The 16,870-nt window shown below is 41.0% G+C and overlaps 2 protein-coding genes across 2 annotated transcripts in view; one reads left to right on the plus strand and one right to left on the minus strand.

Moving 5' to 3' along the window:
• Window positions 1-47: 47 nt before the first annotated feature.
• tprg1l (tumor protein p63 regulated 1-like) lies at window positions 48-5,170 on the minus strand. The gene is made up of 6 exons (XM_050065810.1): window positions 4,762-5,170; window positions 4,446-4,537; window positions 4,028-4,078; window positions 3,791-3,916; window positions 2,567-2,720; window positions 48-1,898 (listed from the first exon to the last, which is right to left on the minus strand). Exons 1-6 carry the CDS (start codon window positions 4,987-4,989, stop codon window positions 1,704-1,706), a joined length of 846 nt encoding a protein of 281 aa, XP_049921767.1. The 5' UTR covers window positions 4,990-5,170; the 3' UTR covers window positions 48-1,703.
• A 3,716-nt stretch (window positions 5,171-8,886) lies between these two features.
• Window positions 8,887-16,870, plus strand: part of LOC126403372 (uncharacterized) — a 24,328-nt gene continuing 16,344 nt past the window's right edge. Inside the window, exons 1-2 of the mRNA XM_050065984.1 lie at window positions 8,887-9,178; window positions 11,546-11,638. Coding sequence (XP_049921941.1) covers window positions 8,929-9,178; window positions 11,546-11,638 — 343 coding nt within the window. The 5' untranslated portion in view covers window positions 8,887-8,928. The remainder of the gene's footprint in view (window positions 9,179-11,545; window positions 11,639-16,870) is intronic.

Below are 16,870 nucleotides of genomic sequence, written 5' to 3' on the forward strand. Positions count from 1 at the left end.
ATGTGTAAATGCACTTCTTCACAATAACAAGAGCCGAAACCTTGACAAGAACATGTAGGCATTTATTATTCTTCATTGTGGCTACTGTGCTACAAATATGTAGAACAAAAAGTAAGCCTTTACATGTTTGTAATAATGAGATCATCTCTTTTAAAATCTCTAAATGAAATACTTTAGAATTGGCAATGAAATATTTATCTTCTAGAAGCATTCATGAGTTAACTGCATCAAAATAACAGCAGATAAATAAAACCTAATTAGTATTTACAGATCCATTTAGGATATTCTTTTAAAAAACATCTGTCATGCAAACTCAACGTGCAGGGAACATGCGCAAGTAAAGACCAGAAAAGGCGTTTTGGGACACAATTATTCATCGGCATTGTTGAGCATGAAACTATGGCCTGTTACCTTTGGTTGCACAACCATATAGGATGCAGTTTTGGAGAGAAAAAAATCACCTAAATCCTGTTCACACGATAGATACAGTATGGGCTTAATGAACTGATGCAAAACCTTGTCTGCATGTATTTCATTTTGTAATCTAACCAGTGCTCCCACTGCAGAGTTTAATGCAGCTGAGTGCAAATGTGTGTGTAAAACTAACGCAGGGCCTTCAAGGCAACTTACAAACAAACATAAAGACACCGTTAACAAGTTAATGTTGCATAAAACATCTGTAACACACAAGAACATTTTAGCTATAGTAGCTATAGCAACTCTCCAAGTGGTACATGAGCTCCCTACTCTGAGCAAAGACATGAAAAGACATGTAAGCATGGAGAGCACAACATTGGCCAATAAGAGAGGAAGGTCACAACATGTAATTAATCATCTCCACTGAACAAGTTTCACGGATGCTGAAGAGTGTATTTCAGCTGTTATTTTCCATAAGTAACACAGCTGAGCCCAGAGCTTATCAGTATAGTAGTGCAGATCCCGGAGCGGTTTCCCGATTAGTAACATTTATTAAAATAATCATGTGACCGTTAAACTCAGTCCATCAGCTGCTAATCCCTTCAGTGAGGCCACGCTACGGCCCTACGATCTGAATAATGCAATCCTTTCTTTCAAACCATATTGATGTAGCAAATATGGAACATACTCTTCGCTGATGTTTCTGTATCACACTGCTATCATTTCACTGCTCTTCTCTGGGTGGCATCTTTTTACTGCAGAAACGAGCCCAAACAAAGCACATCCTTTACCCTGAACTAAAAATGCTAATGTTTGCATTCCTCAACCAAAATCTAAACTTCACCTTAGTTTTGACAGTCTGTCAATCAGTGGTTAAACAAAGAGTGCGAGATCACAAGAAGCTCAGCCTAGAATAAGAACAAAGGTGATGAACTGATGCAAGTACTGTGTCCTTTCTCTCCAACTTATGTCACACGGGCATACACTCCTGTGGGCCCACATGGGTATGACAGATCTGCGAGCAGCTCTTTTTGAAGGGTAGGGACTGGGAGCGCTAAAGACAAATGAGTAGACAGTCCATGCAGCGCTGCGCATCATTTACCTACAGTAGGCTGACCACTTGTCTGTAACACCTACTTGGAGGGAGGTGTGGACATCTCATGGGCTCAACTTACACACACAGATTGCGCATTGCACTGTAGTGGAGCAACAGCTTCCTTCAGACAGCGCAGTGTAACACAGACACATGGGTTGAACTCTGTTGTAATTTGGACAAGGTGTGGACTTTAGAAGCCGATCTTGCCGCGGGTTATGGAGTAGCCCAACTTGGCCTCATTGTTGATGAAGGACATGATGCCCAGATAGGTCTCAATGAGCAGGGGCCTCTCCAGGATCAGGACCCCATTAGCTCGACCGGGGATGGGGTGCTCCTTGTGGGCTTTCTTCACTGCCTGCACCAGCTGAGTCTTGAAGTTGTCCAACTTGGCGAGTAGAAGAAAAAGAACATGAAACCAGAACACCCCTCCAAAAAGTTCCAATCAATTATGTTGTTGCTTTTTAAAAGAGTATAGATTTTATATGTGTATAAATCACTCACTGTCAAGAATACATTAAGTAGTAACATTTCCTGGACCCTTACATTTGGAGTAATGGATATGATTGAGACTTTACAGCTAAAATAACTTGCTCCTTTTATGACATGTAGCAAGGCTAATGGCTCTGAAGGAGAAAATGCACTCATATTCCCAGGAAATTGCCCCAGGTACTGTTGTTGCCTTGCCAATAAGAAAAAAAACAAACAACTTTTAAAGCAACTGTTCATACACAAAGTCATGACTACACTGTTTGAAGTTATATGAATAACTGGCTTTCTGTTAAGGGATGATTTTTGGTTTTAAGGCAGCAAACAGTCCTTTGTTTTCAGTGGGATTGTGACTGCCAGAGCTGTTTTTGCTGCCTACTTTGCATTAATGAACTGCTGCACCACTTGTCACCATTGTTTGTCTTGTGAAATAAGCAGAAGGCCAACACACAAAAATTTTCAAGTAGCTTTCCGTTCAAGCTCTAAATCCTCAGATGTTTTTAAAATGTCAAATAATCCATTGCGTAATGACTCAAAATGCATGTTACTTAGTTAAAGGGATTATACCTGGCAGAGAGAGGCCACCTTCTCATCAGCGTGAGCCATGGGGTGCTCTGTGAGGGTGGCGTAGGGCATGTCTGTAGACCAGGGGTTCCAGCGGTTTAGGAACGAGGCCCGAGGACGTTTGTCCCACTGGACACGAATCCCATAGCCTTCTCTCCTTTAAAAAAACCCACAACAGTCTAAGAGCGGTGTCACTTTTAAGGATTGGCCTGCTACACATGTCAGAAGCACACCAAAGCACTGCCACCATGTTAAGAGAGAAAGCCCATTTTTTAAATCAGGATTCATACGGCGTCTAATGGAGACACAATATTTGAAACAGGTTTTGAGAGAGACCATTGCAGCGGCACTGTCCAAACAGACTGCAATGTAATCCCTATGGACAGTTGTGTACAGTCAATTTATATTTATTTAAAGTGCTTGTTTTTGCCACTGACAGGCTCAGATTGTTATAAAAAGTGTCTGACAACATCACTGAAGGGACCCTCAAGGAGATCACACAAGAGGTGACTTGTTGCAGGAAAAACAACAGTGGAAACGATAGCAAGAGTTGGAGAGAGGAGTGCCCTGAAAAGTTTGTAATGTTGGAGTACACAAAGCGTTGCTTAGTGTTGCCTAAAAGATTTTCAATGTCATGAATCAACATTTAGCTAATTTCAACAATGTGGAAAAGTCAGCGAGATCGGAGAACAAGACTTCACCTTCACTGAGACTTGCTCACAATCACAAACAGACCGGATCAGCATCAGGTAAAGAACAACGTCTCAGTTCTCTGTAGGTTATTTTCCATGATGTTGTCAGACACTTACAATAACAATCTGAGCCTGTCAGTGGCAAAAACAAGCACTTTTAGTGGATGTAAACTGACAGTACACAAATGCCTGTAGGGATTATATTGCAGCCTTTTTCGCTGCAAGGGCTACAGCGCTCTCTCATACTGGACATATTTTAAAAATTGTTGTCTCTATTAGTCACTTGTCAAGTTTCCCTTTAAATAAATCAAGCTTAGTATTACTAACTTAACAACATAAAATAATACTACTAGCAATACAAAGCTTGAACTCTCTGTAAGAAACGTATTACACAACTAAGCTTTTTTTTTTTTTTTTTTAATCAAATCCAATGCCACTTGCTTCACTGGAGTGGAGTCCTATTCTTAACTCTTGCTTCAATATACTTAGAATTAATACTAATTTGCTTTTGGCAGACTGAAATGTGCTGGCGTACTTGTTAAGGGATTTAGGTGGGAACTCAAACTCGCCCACTGAGATGGTGTCCACAGCGTTGAGAGAGATCCTGATGACTTGCTGACACAACAGGTTGATGAAGTCGTACTTGCACACCAGCAGTGACCTGCGCACACGACCAAAAGATATCAGAATGTGTCAGTGTATGATATCAAATGTCATATCTCACGTGGTGTACTTCCTTAACCATACAGGTCAACAAAACTTGTCAACTTACCTATCAGTGATAAGTACAAGTCTCTCCCTCTCATTGTTCCAGTGGTCAATTCTGTAGAAAACCCACACTACATTAATATGCCAGCTGCTTTTTGGCAGTCATAAAGCACAATCTGAAACCTGGCTGAAAACATTTGTCATGCTGCATGGTTAAAAAAAGTGAAATATGTCAAACTAAAAGGTGAGGAGGAAAAACGAGCAAATGTTTGGCACCCATGTATCATCATGTAGCAGAATGAAAACAAGATCCTAAAAACCAAAGAGCTCACTGTTGATACACGTTCAGTCTGTAGCTTTAACATATCTCCAGCTGATGTATAAGTATAATAAACCCTGCAGCGCACACAGCAGCTCATCCAAACAGTCGCCTCATGTTTCAGGCTGATAATAAAGCAGTCACATGCTGCTGGGATACTCACTCAGCTAGCAGCCAGACACTGAGCACCTCTCCATCCTCAGAAGGGAGTGCCACAGTCCTGATGTCGCTGACAGCCTGCTCTATGGTACCTGGCTGGGATCAGCATCACACTACCGTCAGTCAGCATCATCCATGTCTCCCCGTGATGTGCTGGTGTAGCTTTAACAATGCACTGTTAATACACTGCAATGCACTGCTACCTCACAGTGGTGAGTTAATGGTCATGTTTACTTACCACAGGTGCCTTCAGGAGTACGAGTGTATTGAAAGGGGCTGTTTTTAATAAGCATATAGTCGTATCACAAACACTTACTTACCCTGAACACGAAATAGTCCTTCACTTTGGCTTGCATCGTGGGGTTATGCACATGAAAAGGCGTCAGCGTTTGCAACGGGGGGCAGCAGGCCACGGAGGCTCCGTGTCCGAGGCTTCGTCCGGCCTCCGGCGGCGTGAAGGCAACCTCGACCCCCTCCTCGGTCTCTGCAGGGTGGAGAATCGCCGCGCCCGGACTCTCCGGCTCCACCGTGTCGTTCAGCTGAAGCATTGTGCAACAAACGCTGATCGGGGAGCACCCCAACAATGTGCGCCAAGTGTTAGATTAGACGATGTGCTATGGAGGATGCGGACTCACCCATTGCGCACGAATAATGTTTTGATTGTAACGGCTACGAGGAGGAAGTAGTGTCCTCTTGCTTCACTTCCCCCCTTTAATTTCCTCCCTCTTAAAGGGGCACAATGTTTTTTTTACCCGAGCTAATTACCGAAACGGGTGTTAAAGGGGGATGAGATGTGATGAGTCCACTTGTCATGATTGTAAGTTGTACAATGGCTAAATGATTTGAGGTCGGGTGTCAATGTGATTCCACGCATTAACCTGTCATTATGTAGCCTAATTATGATGTGGCCATATTAAACTCCACACCCTCAGCCTGCCTGTTTTCATCAGCTCCTGCTATTATACTGCTGCCACTGCTGCTACTACTACTGCTGCTAGTAGTGCTGCCGCTACCACAACTACAACTACTAGTACTGCAACTACTACTGCTGCTACTATTTCTACTACTACTACTGCTAATAGTACTGTATGGAAAGCCCTTTGAGCATTAATTAGAAATCCTTGATATCAAACAAAAGTGTCCTCAACTAGTTCGGTCTTGGGCAGCACTAGTTGGACATTTTGTTAAACTAGTTTGCCATTTTGCCGTACTAGTTGAACAAAAACGCGTACTAGATACGCTTTTTCAGCAACTAGTGACACTTTTGGCCAATGAGTTGAGACAAAAGCCGAATTAGTTGAGCCGAGCGCCGCACTAGTAGCACCAAAGTCCCAACTAGTTGGCTTTTTTGCGCACTAGTCGATGTCAGGACCCAACTAGTAAAGCTCAAAGTCTTACTGCTTGTCTAACTGCTACTACTGTAAGTATAACTGCTACTACTACTGCTGCTAACCACAGGTGCCTTTAGGAGTATCAGAGTATTAAAAGGGGCTATTATTTTTGATAAGCATATTGTAGTATTAAAAACACTTACCCTGAACACGAAATAGTCCTTCACTTTTGCTTGCATTGTAACTACAACTACCACCACTACTACTACAATTACTGCTACAACTACTGGTACTACAACAACTGCAATTACGGCTCCTACTATTAATGCTACTTTTACTACTACTATACTATGTATGTATATATATAGATAGATAGATAGATAGATAGATATATGCTACTATTTTTACCGTCTATGGCCCCTATCCACTTTAAAGGGACAGTTCACACCAAAATGAAAATAAAAGTGTTAACTCTTATCTGTAGTGCTTTTTATCAGTCTTGTAAGATTGTAAATTATATTTTCTAATCAACAAACAGCTGGCTCTATAGCTTGTTTGCAAACATGTGACTATTATGACTTGCAAAATTCCGATGGAGGGCAGGAAGTGATAAATCCATAAACTGTGTTAATGTGAAATAGAGGAACGTGACTACATAAACAGGTTGGATGAACCTGCAGACAGCAGGTATTTTCAGAAAATTGAAACTGATGTGGGATGCAGAGGTGGGGACTCGAATCAGACTCACTCTAGTCACATTTTTGGTGACTTCAGACTCAACTTGACAAATACAAAACAAAACAAAAAACAACAACTTGCAACTCCACTTGGACTTAAACACCAATGACGTGTGACTTCACTTGAGCCTTTTGACTTCAAAATACTTGATACCTTTACCTTAATCCAAACATTAAAACTATGTTATTTACAAAGTTTGCCACAAATCATTTTTGCTGTGTTTCCCTTATATTTATTGATTGATAATTAGCACTCCTGCTACAGTAATAAAAACCTCCCCATACACCATTAACACGCTATCTCTACTTAAGCAGCCAGAGAAGGAGATGAGCAAGGATTATAAAAGTACATACCACTTTATATATATATATATATATATATATATATATATATATATATATATATATTCTAATTCCAGTGTCTGAATATTCTTCAGTATTAATAGTTAACTCTGTACTTACATTATTGTGCTATAAATGGTCAGTAGCATAAAATGGTCTCAAAATGACAATAACATTGTTTATCACAATTATTCCTGAACATATTGTCAAACAAAAGTAGTTATTGTGACAGGCCTAGTTTTGATGTCATCACTCAAAAACTTTTTTAACTGTTTGGATACAATTTTTATCTAGGTAACTTGTATCTGTGTTCTTCTTGTTAACAGTCAATCAGATGTTTTCACATGCAATATATCGATTGAAACACTAGATGTCAATGTTACATCTGCCCCCATGTGCAGGAGCAATTGTAACCGCATGTAGGGTATGGGAAGCATTTTATCGAACATAATTCGACATCTACGACTGTGTACAAATTAGTGTCTAAGGCCCTTCTCGTGTCAGCTGATGCACTAAATACATGTTATTACTCTGTTGTTAAAATAACATTACATTTGGTGAAGAGGGCATGATGACTTGTCTAGGACTGGAAACTAAAAGTTAAGGACTTGAGACTCGTCTTGGGACTTGACTTGGGACTTGAGTGCAAAGACTTAAGACTTAGTTGTGACTTGCAAAACAGTGACTTGGTCCGACCTCTGGTTGGATGTGATCTACACAAAATGAGGAAAAGTGAATTCTCCCACAACTTGACCAATTTGCTCGTTGCAGACACGATGGTCGTTACAAATTACCCCGTCCACCAGACCTCCTAACTTTAAAGTTGTCACAGCACTTTGCAATTGCTTTCCGTTGGAGGCATGTTTAACACAACACAGTTGTATCAGAGTGTCTGTGGCCCTCCTCTGGCCGCCCTTTGGGGGAGCTATTGATGCACTGATGTGCTATTTGTCTGAAACCAGGTGGTAAGACAGGATGAGAAGTGTGACAGTATCACTGAGTGCATGTGCAGTTTTGCTGCATCTCATCTAATTTCTGACTCACTTGAAATGACCAACTTTGTGGTTAATTGTTTTTTTAAGATTTTGTGATTTGCTTTTTAAAGGTTAGGTAACTAACCTTCCATGTGAATTTTTTTTTCTTTTGTCATACTGTGACTTTATGACTCAGTATTTGTGTTTGGTTTTGGGGAGAGACGTGTTAATGTAGGTGTATTTGTGTTTGGTTTTGGGGAGAGACGTGTTAATGTAGGTTTAGAAAAATGAAGCTGTGGTGAAGATCACATAAACTGCACGTGTGACTGCTGCTGCCTGCCAGTGAATGTTTTGTGACGTTGTGTTGTTGTTGTTGTTTTAAAGTCAGACTCTATTACCGTGCTGGATGTATTGAGGAAGCAAAGAGAGAATTGTTTTATTACTCCTCTAACTTGGGTTTCTGGTAAGTCTTTGCTTATCTCAGCCAATTAACAACCTCAGGAAGGTCACTGTATCTGATTGTGTCATTAATGTTTGAGCAGGTACACATGGTTGTCTTTTGTTTACTTCTGTTACTTGTTTTTTTACACATATGAATTTATTCAATGTTTACCAATTTACATTTCAGTGAGGATGACAATTACATCTGTCTAGTTGTGTCTTTCATAGAAGCTGTCAGTGTTCTCAGCCATGAGGGCATTTTAAATCATAATTTAACTTTTGATCATCCACATTGTAGTCGTTTATATGTAGCTGCAACTCCTTAAATGACACAGTGAGACTTCCCACACACACACACACACACACACACACACACACTTTTGAGAATATTACAATACACTTTTTGAGTTTTGGTAAACTGATTATTCAAGGATTGGAAGCTACGTTCCAACATACTAGCAGATCATTTATGTTCATGTGCTGTGTTTTCACTGTTGTTTTTCCACATGATGTTCTCCAAGTAATAATTGTTATCAAACTCATCTCCTGCACATGTTTCTGATAAATATTTCTGGTAATAATTGATCAGCATAAGACACTATTTAAGGCTGGGATGAACACAGAAACTACAGAGTAGAACTGTACAGACTGCCACTTTGAGAATGGAGATGACACTGTGTTTTCCACTGTTGCTGCTGATCTGCTCTCTCTCCACGGCTCAGCATCAGACAGAGTCTGACAATGAAATTATTCCACATGGAAAGCAAGCTGAATCCCAGGGAAGAGAACCAACAAATGTCTCTGACCGCCAACAAACCTGCACTCAAGACATCCATGCTGTGCTGAGAGAGATGAGCGCCTTGTTGGCTGAACAGAGGGTGGAGATGAGGCACTTACAGAGAGAGAATGAAGGTACAGTAGTATGTCAGGTAGTGAGGGAAGTAAGAGCAATAGGAACCTCTGCTCTGTTACAGGAGTTATTGTATTATGTTGTAACACTGAAGTGTTTTGCAGTGGTTCAGTTTAGTTCACTTCTCTTCTGTTAAACAACTGTACAGAGTACAACAGGAGTCAAAGATCAACGTTTATGGATCTTCATGTAGTGTTCTCAACATGCACACATGTCAGACATCTTTTCAGTCTGAAGAACTCTTCTACGCTTTTTAACACTCTTTAATTTCTCAAGAATCTTAGGTCACAGAACACATGTACCACTGTTTTAATTCATCGTCCTATAATGTCTCACAACTTTCTACACAAATTAAGGACAGAAACAAAACAAGACCAGTTTGACATGTTTGCATGATGAGGAGACAATGGGCCCCTGTGCACAGACATGCAGAAGGCCCCACCTCCTCTCCTACAAAGACACACAGACGTTATAGTTGTTCAGGCTCTTTTTATTGTTGTTTTGCATTTCTCTGTGGTCTTTCTGTGTCTCATTGTAGGTTTTTTTGGCCTATTGTGGTCTTATTGTGTCTCTTTGTAGGTTTTTGTGTCTCTGTAGTTTTTTGGGTCTCTTTGAGGTCTTTTTGTGTCTCTGTAAGTTTTTTGGGTCTCTTTGAGGTCTTTTTGTGTCTCTTTGTAGTTTTTTTGTGGGTCTCTTGTGGTCTTATTGTGTCTCTGTAGTTTTTTGTGTTTCTTGTGGTCTTATTGTGTCTCTGTAGTTTTTTGTGTTTCTTGTGGTCTTATTGTGTCTCTGTAGTTTTTTGTGTTTCTTGTGGTCTTATTGTGTCTCTGTAGTTTTTTGTGTTTCTTGTGGTCTTATTGTGTCTCTGTAGTTTTTTGTGTTCCTTGTGGTCTTATTGTGTCTCTTTGTAGGTTTTTGTGTCTCTTTGAGGTCTTTTTGTGTCTCTGTAGTTTTCTGGGTCTTTTTGTGGTCTTTTTGTGTCTCTGTAGTTTTTTGTGGTGTTTTTTTTGTCCCATAATCGTTCTCTGTCTTTTTCTGGTGTTTTTGTGTCTCTGTAGTTTTTTGTGGTGTTTTTTTTGTCCCATAATCGTTCTCTGTCTTTTTCTGGTGTTTTTGTGTCTCTGTAGTTTTTTGTGGTGTTTTTTTTGTCCCATAATCGTTCTCTGTCTTTTTCTGGTGTTTTTGTGTCTCTGTAGTTTTTTGTGGTGTTTTTTTTGTCCCATAATCGTTCTCTGTCTTTTTCTGGTGTTTTTGTGTCTCTTTGTAGTTGTTTTATGCTTTTTTTCAAGTCATTTTGCGTCTCTCCTGGTCAGTATATATCTCTGCAGCCCCTTTCACAATGGACAAAGGACCCACTAGCAACGGCTTTTGTATTTAACAGGAAAGGTTACAACTGCCATTTACTCCTGGGACAAATGACTCAGCTCCTATATGCTTTGATTAGCAGTGACAGAAATACGACACTCAGATGGACGTGCAAATTTTAGCCCCAGTTACCTGCACGATGAAATGACAGCCCACCACAAAATACTGTCCATCTCCATCCAAGCAGCGCTCCAACATTGTTTCAAATTTAATCAGCACCGAGTTTGAGAGAGAGACTCAAATAAGTAGAGATATAGCCACTGTTAACATTTTCACTGGCCTCCATGTTGCTTTACTGTTTACTAACCTGTTTTCTGGCCCGTCTGTGAAGTTTTCCTGCTTTTAAAAACCTGCATATATGCACTAATTTTGGTGGGCAAAGGGTATTTGAGTGTCATTTTACAGGTGAAGGATAGGGAGGCCCTGGGCATGTGCCTGATAAGCCCATCAGTCCATGAAAGTAGCATGCTAACATATGCTAATTAGCACTTACACGAAGTACAGCTGAGGCTAATGGGAGCATCTGTAGTTTTGGTCATAAACCAAGGTGTTGGACTCTCAGTCAAAGTCCGAGGTCAGAATTTACCAGTTGAAGTTTCCACCTTACAATCTCCAAGCATTCCAGGTGCATGATGCCAAACGTAAACAAACATGGCTGACGGTGACAAACTGATGTTTCTTTGTCAAGTGTACACACAACTAAACTCTCAGCAGTGCATCCTCCTTGCATACATACATGCATACGTACATACGTACATACATACATATATACATATATACATAGACTTCTTCATGAAGTCGGGTCAGATGGATTTGCTCTGACTTTAAAAGTAGGAACTCCCACTTAGCCTTACACTGTACGTTTTTTCGTATGAGGCATTTCAAGTTGTCTATAACGCAGCACCGTGTTGATAAAACTTTTGATGATGGCCTAGATTACTTACTGAATTGTCTTGGAACAATTTCCAAGAAATGATTGACCTACAGACTTGTATTTTTTTAAGCACAAACAGCTAAGCTGAAAGAACTGGAGCTACAGAAGACTGAGGTGGAGAGGCAGAAGACTGAGCTGGAGAGGCTGAAGCAACAACTTCAAGGTATTGTGTGCAGATCATGTATAGTGAGCAGTGACAAATAATGCTATATCAAATTTACAAGTTAAAAACAAAAGCAATCAAAAGTTTCACACTAATGTTGAATGAAACGTTTGGTCACATTGTTGTATCCACACTAAGTTTAGAACAATGACATTGCTGTCTCTTTCTCTCTCTCTCAGTCAAACAGGTGGCTTTCTCAGCCTCTCTGTTGGCTTCAGGTTCAGGACATGTTGGACCATTTAACACACACACTCCTCTGGTCTTCAGACATGTCATCACAAACACTGGAAATGCCTACAACCCAAACACAGGTATGTGAGTTCAGTTTAAACTGTTAATTATAAATTTTGGCTATAATGACTTCACCCTGCTGCAGATGATTCTCTTGTTACATTCACTGACACAAACTATCCCACAGGTTTTTTCGTTGCACCAGTGAGAGGAGCCTACCACTTTGAGTTCTACATAGGTGCAATTGGACATGCTTCACATGCTTCAGGTGCATACTTGGTCAAGAATGGAGGACATATTTTTAGTACATGGTCGCATCAGCAATCCGGTTATGGCAGCTCTGCTAATGGTGCCACGCTGCTTCTAGAGGTCGGAGATGTTGTGTCTTTACGTCAGTGGGCGAACACAAGAATATATGGAAATCGCTACAGCACCTTCAGTGGTCATCTGCTTTTCACCATGTGAAACAGTCCTTTCTGTAGCTACATGATAGCTGTGCACACACTGCAGCAGTTTATCAGTACATGTTGATAATGATTATGTGAATATTTAATGTTATAAAAAATACATATGTTTTGGAGCCACGCTTTCAGCAGTTTCAAAGTAAATAATATTATAATCTTAATCTCTTACATTTGAGTAAAACTGCCAGACGCACTACCCAAACATATAAACTGTGCTTTGTATGCAAAATGATTAATTATTAAACTCAGCAATTAAATGTGATTGAAACTGGCTATGTGGTACTCATTAATAAGATTATGGTGACCATATTATTTGAAACATACTGTACAGTTCCTGTATTTTGATCTCTGCCTCCATCACTATAATGTTCCTGTAATATTTCTTTCTGCCTCTTCATTCAAATATTAAACTGCTGTTGTTCTGGTCCACGCCAAGGTTTCCTGTGTAGAGTAAAATGTTCTTGAAGGTAACACTCAGGTTGTGATTATTTGATCTTTAACTCTACCTCTGTGATCTTTATAGAGTGTAATACTTAATGTAATATTTACAATGGGTATATGGCAAATAAAGAGTACAAGTATTGTGATCTCGTTCAGAGTCGTGTTTCTGGCCACCTGGTACAATATTCACTATCTTTTAGTTGCTTTTTGATCTCTACCAACTCCTGAGGGAAATATCTGACTCTGTAGCTCATAAATGCTTCACTGTGTTCGCCATCTCTGTCTGTCTGTTGTTTTGTGGGGAAGAGGGGACATGACATGGGCTCGCTCACATGTGGCTCAGGGTTTTTTAACGGTATGAGATTTTCATGGTGCGATAACCATCTCAGAAAATATTGTGGTTTTAAGATATCACAGAATTTATATTATTAAACAATACAGTTCTAACGGACTGGTGCGGAGTCGCAGGCTTTACACTCTGTGTGGGTGTGAACCTTTAGATCATTGCTGAGGTCACATGTGAGTTGTTGACCCACCCGGCCATCATGTGTGTTGTTAGGGTTAGATGGGTCCAGGTGTGAATGTGTGTTAAGTCGTCTGGGGAGGGATCCCAAGACTGCATTGTAGGTGGGTGATGAGTTGTGTCGTAGGCCACCTCCTCTGTTTAAAGATGGTTGTTCCAGTGTGACGTAGATGGCTTCTTTCATGCCTCTTTCAAACCATCTTTCTTCTCAGGCCAAAGATTGTCCCTTTTCCTTTACATGTAAATGGACAGCTGAGTCTTGACCTGAGGAGCTGGCTCTCCTGTGTTGTGCCATGCACTTGTGGAGTGGTTGTTCTGTTTCACCAATGTACAAATCCATACATTCCTGGCTGCATTGAACTGCATACTCTACATTACTCTCCTTATGCCTGGCTGCCTGAGAATCTCCAGCAACACCATGGATGTCTCTATTTCTACTTGCTGTGTGTCAAGTCAACAAGTCTATAGTAACTTGGGTGCAACCCATTTCAACAGGTTATAACTTAACTCCCACCCTACGGTCAAATGTGTTGTTTAGACTTACACACAGCAATCATGGTGGCCATATTATTTAACAAAATAATCATCTTTTGATCTCTGCTTTTATAACTATAACATTCCTGTAATATTTCTGTCTGTCTGTCGATTCATTTGAAAATTTAAATTGCAGTTCTCACAGTCGTTGAGATGAGATTACAAGCTCAGTGAACACAGTAACTCTGATCTATTTTCAGCTGAGAAGCTCTTCACTTTGTCTTATTAGGGCCCGAGCGACAACGAAGTCATCCGTGAGGACCCTATTGTAATTGCGCTGTTTATTATTAGTATTATTATTATCATTAATATTATTATTACTATTCCGAGAATATAATCCCCAATTTGTCCCCTTTTCCAAATTCAAAAACTCACCAAATTTGGCACACGCATTTAGTCTGGTGAAAAATTTTATATTTTGGCAGTGTTGTATGTGGACGGGGCCAACTGGCGACATAGTGCCCCCCTAGAAAATTTCATGCCTCAAGCCCCACCTGTGAGTTTCACCTACACGCATGAAAATTGGTGGGCTCACATAAAATCGATCCCTTGCCACTAAATACGTTTGGCTTTTTGATGGCTTCAGCGATCTCATATCCTCATGAAAATTGATACACAGGTCAAGAATGGTGAGCTCTTGTATCTGATAGGGGCACCGCCCATGGGGGGGATAAAATGCGTCTATAGCGCCCCCTTGTAATTTTCAAAAACCCCTCCCCATAGGGGTTTTTTTTGGAGGAGGAAGATAAAAATTGGTACATATGTGTATGTTGCCCAGATGCACAAAAAAGTCTCTGCCACCAATGGTCTACTCCAAACAGGAAGTCGGCCATTTTGATTTAAACTTTTAATTTTGGTGGCGATTTTGTGATTTCGACACCTTGTATTTTGACGAACTCCTCCTACAGATTTTGTCCAATCAACTTCAAGTTTGGTACAGATCACCCAGAGACCATGCTGATCAAAAGTTATTAAAAGCTTTTCTTTATGTCAAGGGGCATGGCCGCTATGGCGCTCCTCTCGCCATCAAATACGTTTGGCTTTTTGATGGCTTCAGTGGCCTCATATCCTCATGAAAATTGATCACAGGTCAAGAATGACGAGCTCTTGCATCTGATAGGAGTGTCACCCATGGGGGGGACAAAATGCCTCTATAGCGCCCCCTTGACATTTTCAAAAACCCCTCCCCATAGGGTTTTTTTTGGAGTAGGAAGATGAAAATGTGTACATATGTGTAAGTTGCCCAGACGCACAAACAAGTCTCTGGCACCAATGCTCTACTCCAAATATGTTCATCTACTCAACAGGATGTTAGGAGACTAGATGTGTGGTAATCAGCATCTGTTGGTGGTAAAAGCTACTCAAGTTGAAATAGCGAGTAAACTTTTACTTTGTTTAATATGTGGAATATGAATAAAACCAAAGTGAGGAGCAATCATGGGACTGTTTTTAAATTTCATTTTCACCCAATTATTAAAAACATTGAACAACATTTAATGACTTTCTCAAAGGCTAATATGAAAAGAAAGTGATGTTACATATAAAGGGATAGTTTGACATTTTGGCAAATTCGCCTATTGCCATAATGCCGTAATAATAGTCATATGAGTAGGTAAATTACCTTTAATTGTCAGTTCCTGCTGTTTTGAGATCGGTGGGACAGAGATGCTCAGTTCCTGCTGTTTTGAGATCGGTGGGACAGAGATGCCTACTGCTCAGCGCACAAAATGGAGGTTTATTAGCAGCCGGCCTCTTTTAGTAATCGGGTCTAAAAACAATTTAATAAATAACCGCCGGCCTCTTTTATAAACCGGAGGTGTTTATTTGACGTTTTGGCATTTATAGAGCGCTAGACCCGGATTACACACACACACAGACACAGAGACGCACATCCACACAACCCTCATCCAGGCACATGCGCAGTTGCGCACTCTCAGCTGATTGTAAACAGATAAGATGGCGACAAGACGCAACTTCAGTGTTAAAGCCATAGTGGGTAATGTTGGAGAGCTAGCAAGATTTGAAAGCGGCACCTCCTCTAAGCTCCACCCCCTGCTCCCCCTCCCGTCAGTGCTCCGTCCAAAGCCACGAGCCCAGACATGCCTGAACAGGCAATATGAGACATGAAGGCATCTGATTGGTTCTTTCCATTCGCACCGAATGGCAGGGATTGGTCAGAGTTTTTACAGGCCTGCAGCTGCCACAGAGGTCTGATTTTTTTCATTCCTTTTTCCTGAACACATTATGTATTGACTACTCTCAGGATGGAAGGGCCATTTTACCCAGTATAACAAGAAGTGTTTCTGAACAGGATTACCAACTATGGCTTTAATTTAAAGCTAGAAGTTTTGAAATATTCCGAACAAATGTCGGGGGAATACGCCGCGGGGCATATGACGCCTGGTTGGCAGAGGAGGACAACAAGACCTTCACAAAAGGAGGGAACATGAGAGCAGCTGACAAACGCAAGATAACGGCTTAGCGGCAACAGAGAAGTCCGACTCCAGGTCCAGTAATTTCCTCTTTCATTCGTGTCATGACTGCCCAGTAGTACCTGGACAACCGAGCCGTGGCGGCACACAGGTATGTGGCGTGTCAGAGGAGAAACGAGCGGTTAACATTTCTCTTTGTGTTAGGTAGCGGTAGGCTGACCAAACGTCCTCTTTTGCCCGGACATGTCCACTTTTCACATCCAGTCCGGGGCTTTTTTATAAACTGATGATAATGTCCGGTTTACCGTGTGTTTGTGTGTGTGTTAGAGTGCGGCACGGGCCGCATATTTCTGTCCGAACCCGAACCGAGCCCGACATTATTTAATGACCAAAGCACTCAGTTGTTACAGTTACAGGCTATTTAACAGGCCGGGCGTGCGCCGTGGGTGCTCAGCGGAGAGGGAGACCTCAGTGTTTGAGACGGGAGCGGGAGGTCCGACGCTTCCAGCGAGGGGAGAGGGAGAAATAAAACAAAATAAGATAAAATAGGAAAAACCTGTCTCCCTCTTTTATTTTATTTTCAGCGTTTAATCAAGGCGGAGGCGGG

The sequence above is a fragment of the Epinephelus moara genome, chromosome 16, assembly GCF_006386435.1.
Source record: "Epinephelus moara isolate mb chromosome 16, YSFRI_EMoa_1.0, whole genome shotgun sequence".
In the NCBI taxonomy this organism is placed as follows: Eukaryota; Metazoa; Chordata; class Actinopteri; order Perciformes; family Serranidae; genus Epinephelus; species Epinephelus moara.

Bases quoted from the DNA above. Each gene is read 5' to 3' on its own strand.
- tprg1l (XM_050065810.1), bottom strand. From the start codon at position 4,989: ATGCTTCAGCTGAACGACACGGTGGAGCCGGAGAGTCCGGGCGCGGCG. The intron at 3,917-4,027 runs GTAAGTTGACAA...TCGTGTGCGCAG, and splicing joins CTTGTACTTATCACTGATAG to GTCACTGCTGGTGTGCAAGT. The intron at 2,721-3,790 runs GTACGCCAGCAC...GTTTTTTTAAAG, and splicing joins CCACCTAAATCCCTTAACAA to GAGAGAAGGCTATGGGATTC.